The sequence below is a fragment of the Saccoglossus kowalevskii genome, chromosome 13 (genome assembly GCF_978046115.1).
Source record: "Saccoglossus kowalevskii chromosome 13, keSacKowa6.1, whole genome shotgun sequence".
NCBI lineage: Eukaryota > Metazoa > Hemichordata > Enteropneusta > Harrimaniidae > Saccoglossus > Saccoglossus kowalevskii.
Window position 1 is genome coordinate 31,431,558 of NC_140653.1, and position 12,353 is coordinate 31,443,910.

The window sequence follows — 12,353 nt, forward strand, 5'->3', positions numbered from 1 at the left end:
GTTTATAGTTTTCAAGTTCATACTGAGTACCAGCTCTGTGACAGATAATTTGTATAAAAACATCAATGTATTTACGTCTCTGATATAAAGACGTCAGATATTATGTTTATAGTTTTCAAGTTCATACTGAGTACCAGCTCTGTGACAGATAATTTGTATAAAAACAACAATGTATTTACGTCTCTTATATAAAGACGTCAGATATTATATTTATAGTTTTCAAGTTCATACTGAGTACCAGCTCTGTGACAGATAATTTGACGAATCTGAGATGAACTCTTTCAACAGATTCAAAGTGCTCCCTATGCCAGCGATTCTATACAGTTCAACATAGCTATTACAATTACATAATTGAAATGTTTATTTCTGCTTTCACACTTGCGTATTGCTGCTCCTTATTGATTTATTCCTCTGTGTGTACTTCTATCGGCGAGCCCCTGATTAAAAATGGTAAAAAAATAAATACGTTTGACAATCCCTGGCATTTTCAAAGCTTTCTTAAAAACACTAAAATATACCAAGTAAGTTAAATTTGATTTTGTTAAAATACCCAGGCACTGCACTCTTGAAACTCTGGAAAGTGGGACATCAAAAATATAGCAATTAATCGAATTAATTAATTGTGAAAGAATAATAATGTATGGTGAGAATGAAATTTGTATTTTTTATATCTCAACCTTATGTTGTCGTCATCAATATAATAACATACTGTACTGTAGTAAAGACTGTGGTAGACTAAACCACATTCTTTTTAAACAGTACTGGAAAGAAGAATTGAATAATGATCGAGAGAGTAATAAATTGAGAACATACAGAAAATTTTAAAATAAATTTGAATTAGAAAACTATTTGATATCACTGAAAAACGTTGAACTAAGACAAACATTATGTAAATTTCGACTAAGCAACCACAATTTAAAAATAGAAACAGGACGACATTCCAAACCAAAAACTTCCCGGACAAAAAGACAAGTGACAAATAGGACAAAACCGTCCCACGAAAATTTCAGAGATCTCGAATCTCGAATTACTCGAGGCTCCTTTTCCATTTGTACTTTGTTACGAGTTTGGTTAACATTAAATCATTAAGCGTATACACGCGACGCCTGAATTATAGCGATCTATGGTAAAAGATCCGATTCATCATACAACGAACCGCATAATTGCTCGAAATTAGTTTGGAACGGTCGGTCCGTTTGATTGATTGTGCGTTTGTCCTGCCAGGCACCTGGTGCCGTCGATTGCTTGTTGGCCGGTATAACTGTCACAACAAACTGGCTACATTTTAAAAACAATCAGCGACAAAAAGGAGTGGTAACTGTGATCACATTTGTGCCGAACAAACCCGGAATGTAACACGTTCGTATAAAAACAAGATTTGGATGGTAACGGTTCGACAATTTTCAATATACCGATAACTAAATCCTGTAATAAGCTGGAGCTGCCTGGCACCCCGGTCTGGCAACCCAGTCTGACACCCATTTGAGTTCAGGAAGTGGAAGTTTCTCTGAACACGCGTTGAGCGTGTACATTCATCATTGTTGTGAAAAGTATTTGTGTGTGTGAAATAGTCCGGGGAATTTTGTTTTAACAAAATAAAGGTGTTTAGAGCGACCACCGTTGTCTTTAATCAGCTTCGACGGAAGATTTTCCGTATTCTATATACTCTGCCGTTGAGCAAATTACACCAGCTGACACTAGATCATTCTTCAGTGCAGCGGGATATCTGTTCGTTTAGCTCAGAAACTGTACAAAACGGTACTTTTTAGGGCCACTACATCCTCCAGAAAGAGATATACCGTGTTTTAACGAGTGAAACAGTTTGATTTAGCTGTGGATCCGTTGCTCTTTTTGTGTCGGCTAATAGTCTTTGTGGTGTTTCTTTAGTTAGTGTCATCAAATTTGTTATTGAGACTAGGATTTTTATCAACACAGAAGAGCTATGCCCCCTATAAACTAGCCTAACACAAATGTGCGTCGTTAACACAACATCTACCTTCAACTGGGACACGTTACGATCTGACTAATTTCACGCAATTGTGATGTTTGTTGTATTTATATATAAAATCATGTATCGTAAAAGGTGCGATATATTAAAAATGATATTATAATAGATGTGACTGTCATCTTCTCCGATGTTTATATACTATGTGAGGCATGAAACTCGGGGAAGATATTGTCACGAGGACTTTTCGTTCGAGTTTTGTCCCACATTTGTGTGACGTACACAAGGGGTCGTGATCGATATGGGTCCCACGTTACGTACACAACGCGTGTGAAATTCATTATGTGTCAACACGAAATTCTAATGTGCTGCAAAACGTCTGTGTCGCTTCAATTGGGAAATATTTCAGTTAAGTGAACATAGGAAGCCAGCAAAACATGTATGGACACAGTCTGTACATGTGTAGTACACACATACCACTAAGAAGTTGAATACAATTGTTATTCGTGTCCTTCGGTATACAGGTTTTTTGAATGGGTAAACATTCTTGGGTCTACCGGATGTGGTACAGACGTGTTATCCGGATTCTGCTTGCACATTTATACCTGCCAAGAGATATTCACAATTAAAGCATACCTCTGTGTACCCGTCACTGTTAAATACAATATTTACTGAACACATCAACATATGCTGTCGTATATTATCGGGTATACCAAAGTTGAAAGCATCACAATTTACTGACAATGGTTTATTTAATATAGCGACAGTCCCTCTATCTAGTATGACACTGGGTCTGTGGTATAGAATTAATTAGTTGTAACAAGTAACACATTTCCCTGTATTAACTTCCAGGGGCCGATGATACGAGATTCGGCGACAATATAGGTGGTGCACGACGTCACCAGGAAATGCTCACCTGTTTCCAAGTAGATAATATGGTTCGTGACAACTCGTACATATCGTGGCGTCATCTTGGCATGTTTTGCAGCTCTCGTCGCACTGAATACATACACCGTGTTCATCATCAGTATGAGTTCCAACGGGACAATAGTCGACGCATTGACTTGCAAACGCATACTTCTCTGACGCTTTACAACTATAGACTCCGTCAATATTTTCTTCTGTAATACTTCGTTCGTGAAGGTCCACTAACAAAATAGGAAATTATATCATATATACAAGCAAAACATAGTTTATAGTAGTATATATATATATATAATTTACATTATTCCATGTATCTGTATTGTAGTAGATATAAGATATCTAACTTGTTATGTTTATTTTAACACCTTTATTGCATTTCATAAACCAAAATAGATATGTAATTCATTCTATAAGGTTGTAATAAAGAATTATCTTATCTTATCTTATCTTATATATATATATAATATACAGATTATGGTAGTGAATAATCTTATGCCCTGGTAATTATTTAATATTATACAAACAAAGATAGGTAATTAGTATGCAAATTAGCTGTATTATATGTATACATAAATTTGAAACAAAACAGTAAGCAGGTACAATGTTTCAAACCATTTTAGCGAACTATTGCTATGATACACAATAAACAAGCTGAAAACATTTACTAGTAATTAGTAAGCAAATTAGCATAATTAATATGCGCAGAGTAATTTCAAATATTTACAGTACGCAAATACTTAGTTGAGCAAAATGTTACGATACAAACAAAATATTATATAAACAGTTAATTAGTATGTAAACTAGCTAATCAAACTGAACAGATTAATCAGAAAATATTTATCAGCGAATCAACCATACAAGTTTTAAGCATATACCAAGTTTCAACCCATTGGAGAAAACCGTTGTTATGATACAGAATAAACTAGATGAAAACAGTTAATTAGTATGCAAATTACGTTCAGACATATATCAGTACGGCATTACCTCCCGTATGGGCTTTGCCAATTAAATTATGATTTTACTATCTAAATCAACAAAAACATAGCAGAGACTTTAATTCTTCAATTTTTCAGATTATCGTATGTGTATGTTTGCTCGTATACAAAAAATAAATATGTGATCACACCGCTTTTTTATATTTTGTTCTGTGAATATCAGTAAAATATAATATACATGTAAAGGTCAAAAGAAACAGTTAGAGATCGTGTGCGATGATGATGATACATTGTCAGTGAACCCTATTCTTTCCTCCTTTTTGCAATACATCTTTACTTTAATTTTTGTTGTTTATTTTGTACGATACAAAAGTAGCGATTTTTTTAAGCTTGTGAATGGTGAATGTAGACCGCTATCAAATTGAACAAGTAGATCTTTTCCCAGAATCCACGGCACAGAAAACGGACCCCACTTGGTGGGTAATATAATTTATCGGAAACAGCCTGGGGGATGCGTACAATCTCAGACTTGTATTACTAGTCTGAGGTACAATGCACAGACGAATGACGAGTACAGTGGGCACATTTTCAAAAGAGTCGCACAAAATGACGATTATGGCCGGGTGTCCCGCTCTCTTCATTCCCAGACATGAATACAATATTCAGTAATAATACAAATATGACCCGGGGTCCCATACAACAATAACGAACGGAACTGATGTCCACAGACTGTATCTGAAATGAGAATCTATATACGGATTCTCGTACTACTAAACTAATGAAGAACAGAAGAATGTAGGTTTAGATTTGTACACGTAATCTTTTCGGATCGTATTTTTTACTTAATTCGTATTACTGTACCTCACAGTTATCGCCGTACCAATATTCTAGGCTATTGAATCGGCAATATCGGAGGTTGCAATGGAAGTATGGGATATCAATAAGCAGCGGTTCGCCGGAATCAAAAGAAATACTAAGAAAGCAATTAAATCAGTTGAATGGTTTAAACAACACAGATCGTGCTGTGCACTCAAGTGAATCCTTTTGAGTCAGGATTTCCGGCCCACGCGGCTTATTGCAGTTTTTAGTTCCGTTTCGAACTGACGTAACGTAGTGACGTAATTACCACGATTAACGTGTTCCGTTAGTTAAAATAGTAAGGCGTTTTGCAGTCAGTGGCCTCGAATGCATCTATAAATCAAACCATGAGAGGGATGTGATAAGGGAGGAATCCAGAGAGAGAGAGAGCTCTTGTATACATAATCTGGTCTTGCCACCGTCAAAAAAGTGCAGCTGTCACGTGAAAGGCCAATCGACTACGTAAAAAAACTTCCCCTATAGTACATACAAGGAGAACAACCACCACTAAGCCGGGAGCGCCGTATTAATTAATACGTATCTCACGTCTCTGGGTAACTACATGAAATAAAAACAAACCAAGAACATACAGACTCTTTAAAACAAAATTTCAAATTTGAAAATTACTTAATTAATGTGCAGAACCATGGTCTTAGAAGGTTAATTTAAAAATTTAGGACAAGCAACGATGGCCTTAAAATTGAGAAAGGCAGACATAATAATGTGCCGCTGGATAAAAGAACATGTGATTTTAAAAATAGAATTTTTTTTTAGATTTTAATAATATTGCATCTCAGCACGTCTTACTCATAACAATAATTAGTAGTGCCTGGATGGTTTAACACATGTGCGTTCGATTGCATCATCCAACTTTCTATTGCAAATTGCAGACATTTTTCAACAGTTTTCGATCTCCACCGTGCCGTATAAAATATTTTGTGATATCTAGATTTTGGTAGTATAAATATTGCACTGCCAATATAATTAATTATCAATTATAATTAATTAATTAGTTAATTGTCTTTTGTGGCACTTGATTCCGTGTTGATATCTTGGAGTCATATGCTTGACTATACCAATGTACATTTCAAATTAGCAGAGAATCAATATGATAAAACAGGGTGGTATTTTAGATGCAAAATCTACGAGCCACGAACACCATCAGTGTGTGGATGTATAACACCAACCTCAAACAAAAAAACAGACTGTCTGCAGCGCATATTTGATCACTGCATACGCCCACGCACCCCATGCCGTAGTATAAATATACTAGTAGTATATTCTCACAAAAGATAATTTGTTCAGTCGCACCAAAAAATGTTGTCACAAACGACGAAAGATTCGAAGATAAAACAACTTGTGCAAAATATTCCTTATTTGAATTATAAAACAATATTCTTGATATCATTTTTATAAGGTTTAATGTAATATATTGTTTCAGTATCTTTATTGTATTCTATTTAGGGAACAAACAAGATGCACTTATCATTACCATTACATCACAGAATTCGCCATGTCATGGGTCGACCTCATGGGTTACTGACGTCCAAACATGCTGATTTACGCAAACTGTGTAGTGTGTATATCGTGGCCCTGGAACATGAATTCAAACCACTTGACTTGTGTTCACGTGGTGAGCGCGAAAAGAGCACGTGAAAGCTACACAGAAGTGGGTGTGTTCACGGATTAATGAATGAAATCGTTTTCTTATAGGTTGTTTCAGTACCGCCCATACATAACATATGTTAATTATTGAGCGGCGTGTCTTCGATATACGTGTGGTGTGGAATATACCGAAAACTAAATATGGTAAATGGATTAGAAATAACCAAAATATAGAGTCCCTGTTAATGTTACGTGACAAGCACAAACCCATATGCCCTGTACACAGTTCACTATAAACAGTCGCATCTTTCAGCTCACGCAATCATTGTTTCAACTTTGTCGCCCTGTTGGTATAAATATAAAATTGTCTTTCCCATACTTGTTTAATACAGTCAAATGTTTGAAATCAGAAATGTCGCCTTGAAAGGAAAACCAGTAACAACATGTTTAGTTGAGACTGCAAGGTGAAAATTTAAGAAAACAGTATATTTACATACTAACACGTATGTAGCTAGCTAGTCACAATACTTTATAGAGAGTGTCAACTACTTACCCTTAAAACTAGAAGAAATCGTGCACCTTTCGGCGATAACCACCAATAAAAATGTACCTCGAAGCACTGCCAGGGTTCTTAACAAAATCATGGTCCAAGATGAACAACCAACAAATACGAATAAATAGTATCTAGTAATACAATAATTATTTTTTAAAAAAAACGATTTCACATTCGTCGAATATACACGGTGAATGTGTGATAAAATACAATATTCTGACTTGGAATTACAGGATGTGTAGCTCTTCTTGCCGCCAACTGTATGATATACGGTAAATTCCGGTAGCGTGTACGACGTTTTCGGCGTATTTCCCACGGTTTTCGGTATGACAGTGACCGATACCAACAATATTACTGTAATTAAACCTAGTCTGTCAGAAAATAGGAGAAAATCCGCATTTCTCCAGTGTACATTAGACAGAACGTTAAAAATATGTTCACCGGTTCGTTGTCAGTAAAAGTATGTTTTGTACACAAGCATGGGCGAAACAGGAACGTGTGCTTTGTTATGTTAATTTGTGCGTATTATGTTAATAAGGCTGATGCAATATGCGAGTACTACACGACTTCTCGTTGTGATCAGATCAGCACTGTGTTTTCAGCGTATTCATTGTGACGTGTGGATTTTTTTTACCTATTCACCGTGAGACCACTTCTATTCACATTTACCCCTTCAGAATTCAAAATGACAGAATTCTATGAATCTAATTTCAGACAAAAACATTTGCTGATGTAACCATCTAAATACCCAACAAGCCGAGATAGTACATCCCTGGTTATTTCCATTGAAAAGCTGTATGTAGATATATAGATAGCTGTATATATTGATATATTATTATTATTATTAATATAAACTGGTTCAATACCTTACATGACTAGTGTCAAAAAGTACTCATGAAGAGACATATATTTGTCAGAAATGTTTGTAAACATATTCATTTTCAGATTGTTGTGGTTTGGAAAGCGGGAGCGTTCTGGACGGAGAAAAAGGGTATATCCCTGACAATTTTCCAGGGGAGCCCCCCCCCCAATGCACATGTACTCGGGTTTTTCTACCAACATTTGTACCACTACTGTCTTGAATTGGGAAATGGGAGTTCTTGATTTATGGTTTTTATGACGTAACCATGATGATTTAACTCGTCAAGTAGCTTTCTTTTGATCTACCGCCCTGACATCGACATACCTGGTCGAACAGATCAATGCAGCTGTTGATGTAAGGGCAGGACCATGAGATAACGGGGGGGCTAGTATGAAGGATATGGAGAAACATTTTATCATATTTTCCCAAGGCGTGGTTGGTATCAGCTGAAAGGACCCATAATCGCTACATTACATTATTTTGATCCCTTATATGGAAGTTTCACAGTATTTATGTGGTAGTTCAGTTTTTATAAATATGACGATGAGGCGATTTTTTTTTGTTTTTTTCCTAAATATTTTACAGCACCCATTTTTTGCAGGTTTAATCAAATTGTCAACAGAGGGCGCTGTACTATGGCGAAATGAATGAAAAAAAATCGGCCGACACTTTTTTATATTAATGTTCACCTTTTAATAATATAGAAAAACTTATTCTCCAGGACTGGACCACGACTCTCTTAGGCTGGACTTAGACTGCGTCTTTTGTGGAGTATTCGCCAAGACCAACTCAAACTCTCTTTATTCAATTTCAAAACCTTGACCAATTACAATGCAGTAAAAAGACTCTAAGGCATAACCTTCAATCATAAAGCCAATCACACTAAGTACTGAATACGTCATATCTTTTGATTAATCGTTCACTACATTAATAATTATGAATACTAACTGTCAGAAATAGTAGTCAGAATAGCGACGGTTATTAGTTCCAAATCACTGAGCCAAGTTCCGTCCAAAACTTCAAATAGGCCTAAACGATGACAGACATAACACAGCAATTCACTCGTAATCAGCTAATTAAGTCGGTCAACAGACACGCAAAAACAAATTCATGACAGAGCCTCGTGACTTGTCTCTCAACCTCTCGAATAAATCTTTCTCCAATTCCTCACTTCGCGTCGCATTCACTGTTGCAAGTACAGTGGTTAGATATCAGCGTAGGCAGAGGCGTGATGACATTGAATGGAACACTACATGGAAGCAAAAACAAGTCTCAAATAGTGGTATATTGATAACGATGACATTCCTACAGAACCAAACAGTTACATGTTAACGTTTACACGAGTACGGAGTGCGAAAGAACATCTCTGCCACCTGATAGCTCAGTATCCTGAAAAACGGAACATAATTTTTAATTGTGCGATCGATGCCGCGACTTTCGACCACTTCCACAGTATAAACATTCCAATATATTATATGGAACTAGGAGGGTGGTTAAAGATATGATGATGTCTATATATGGGATAGCTGTTGCGGTATCTGACCAGCTACGACTATAGACGTTAAGATTCAGTGGTATCATACCGATACCAATCATAGTCGAATAGTCTCAATAGCCATGTCGCCACTATTGTATACACGTACCTATTCAAGTTCTATTCTGATTTCCTCAAACGTTGAATAGCCGTAAGAAATCAAATATATTTAGGTTTAACTATCTATAATTATATGCACGCAATCTGACCCTTTGACCTAGATTTTATTGAGAAGGAGTATTTTATTTAAAAAAATATTGTGACGTTACGTTCTGCCACAAGTACGGTATGATTGTCTGATTGCAAAATAAATTGACGTGAAATCCGGGTTTCCTTTCCTGATTGTTGTTCTCGATGTGTTTGTATAATTATTGGTGTTTTTCCCAAAAAGAAAACATGGAAAAGTCATGGAATTAAATAAAGAGCTCAATGCATGGACCGAGTGAACGAAAATATTTCTGAGCCTAACATAAAACATAACATTACACCCCTTTGTGTATTTGTCAATTTTGCGTATGTGTCTCTTATTTAGTTTTATGCCGCATTCAAGATGGCGCCCCCATATAGTAAATATAGCATTTATTTTATTATCACGCGTGCGCCAGTTGACTGTGGATGTGTCGGTGTTAACGCCTGCCATTCAAGCCGAGACAGAACAAACATTGACCGTAATCCATTGGGATCATGTTCAGTAATTTGAGGGCTGAAAACCCAAATAATTAAACAAATGCTATTTATTACATACATGTATATATTTGTTAATTATCATCGCCAAGCTATAAAAAAACTAGAGGTGTCCCGGGTGAAACAGTCAATTCCAACTATCCATTTCTTATCTTGAGTGTTGTTAAAGGGGCACTTCCAGTTGCCCTAATCTCACAACAAATTTACTTTCTGGATTAAAATTACAATGGATAACAAAAGATAGATTAACTTTGTAAACAACATAAAGAATAGTGTCCCATGATTATTTGGTGCAATCCCTGGGATTGAGCGGTTCCCCTTTAACAAGCTAGAAAAGATTCTTGTTTAATATAGTGAATATATTTTTGACATCAATGAATCATGGACGAATACTGTATGTATATTCTCATGCTGAGACCTGGATAAATAGTCACCGGGGAGAAGATATTCTAATCTAATCTAACACCAACAAACTATATGTATATCATAAAAAGGTTGCGTACTTGCAGGAAAATAAAAACAGAATTTTCACATGAAAAATATCTTATTGTATATTGATAGGTAGACCTCTCTACAATCATCGCAGAAGGTACAGTCAACGAAGTAAAGAATTGTGAGTAAAGAAGGAAAATTGAAAGCTGTTCTGGCTAGAGAATACCTCAACTCCCCTCGAGATTTATTTGATTTCTTTACCCGCTCTCCACCTCTTATGATGAGGGATATGTTTCACATCACTGCCTTGCGAAATATTCCTGTAAATTTTCCCTTCTGCCACGAAATTCTTTAGATAATGTTTCCCGCCCTTCACAAACGTGTGCCATAACAGTTTTTTTTTATTTATGAGTAGGCTTCTACCTTTAAAAAAAATATTCTATTTTTACTTGATAATATTGACCATTTATGCCTGCACATAAGCTGATCTCAACACAGATTTCTGCAGCAATTTGGATGACAGTGGCTACCATAGTTTAGTAGGAAGACCAACATTTTGCACAGATGTACATACACCATGCAAAATGTGGGTTATTTTCACAATACAAAGGATTCTGTCTTGATAAGCAGGCCAACCACATAGTTCGGCTAGATACAAGGGATTCAGTTCAGGTAAACTGGTCATCCGTATAAGACACAATAACAAGGGATCCTGTCTTCTGGAATGCAAGGCCGTTTTGAAACCGCAATATACCGCCCAGGTGACATGATTAATTCTTGACCTTTATCAATGTGACAGTCATTTCCGGCAATCAAAGATGTTTACGAATTTAGGTCATAATTTGGACCTCAGAAAAATCTTAGATTAGTAGGTGCTCGGTTGTGGGGGACCTGGTACCCATTTCGTGGGGTGGTGGTGGTGGCGACATTAATTTCTCGTCTTAGAGAATGATACACCAAAATATCTTTTTTTAGATGTGAACGTACTAGCAAACAAACTTACCAGCTGCCTAAAGTCTCTCTTTTGTCTATTCAATTATGGTTTGTTTCGCTCAAACTTTTATTGTATTTTTATCTAGATTCCAAATGAGAATATAAGTTTAATAAAGTATTTTATTATTAGTAGTATCAGATGTCCTTTATTTAACTTAAAAAAAATCAAATAAGCCAGTTTGTTAACTAAGCTTGTAATGATTATTATTTAGAGTAGTACCAAATTTGCACTTCCAGTCAAGTTAAACTCAACATATAGCACGAATAATTACTTTTGAGATATAATTTTTGGCATGTGTTAGTTCTTGGGTATTTCAGCTTCGTCGTCCTGTGCTTCGTTCAGTAATTCAAACTTCCCAGATAGCGTGAAAACGGATAGTTTCGCGATTTTGACACGGACAATGCATGGGCTAAATCATTTGCTGGGAGACGGCCGCACTATGTGCACTGTAAATTCCCTGGGCGCTTCTAATAAAAATGTTATCTAACTGCTGGACTTAATCAATGATATATCATCAACAAATCATGTGTCAGGTCAATCAGATAATTGGATTCATTGGACATAATTGTTATGAAAAAATAACATGCTAAAATTTCTCAACATATACCATTATTTCAATACTATATTTTTTCATACGTTTTTACTGCCAGTGTCTATCTTCACAGGTTGCTGGCAGAAATTGGTTTACATTTCACTGATTTAGCATTTCAGACATATTCAGTGGGTTTCAAATTCACGGTTTCATCATTTAGCTAATGTGTTCTACGCTAAATTTTACATATTCCCTGTATTTTCATTTAGGGCATTTTCCAGTCAGCGAAATAAGCACAATTAAAATCCAGTGAATAATTAACCCTTTACAGTAGCTACTTATAAAGTACCTTATATCTTATTTATGCATATCATTGCATATTTCATGTATTATGCATGTTAATGTAATAATATTTAAATGCACGTCATTCTATAAGTAATAAACAATTTATTTGCATGCTCACCTTGTCTACTTTTAACCATATCATGCATTAAA

At 35.8% G+C, this 12,353-nt stretch overlaps 1 protein-coding gene across 2 annotated transcripts in view; it reads right to left on the minus strand.

Moving 5' to 3' along the window:
- Positions 1-7,285, minus strand: part of LOC100366741 (scavenger receptor cysteine-rich domain-containing protein DMBT1-like) — a 54,726-nt gene extending 47,441 nt beyond the window's left edge. For both annotated transcript variants that reach the window (XM_085507217.1, XM_085507216.1), the window contains exons 1-2: positions 6,821-7,285; positions 2,862-3,093 (exon numbers count right to left, since the gene is read on the minus strand). In XM_085507217.1, the coding sequence (XP_085363343.1) occupies positions 2,862-3,093; positions 6,821-6,911 (323 nt within the window). In that variant the 5' untranslated portion in view covers positions 6,912-7,285. The remainder of the gene's footprint in view (positions 1-2,861; positions 3,094-6,820) is intronic.
- Positions 7,286-12,353: the final 5,068 nt, after the last annotated feature.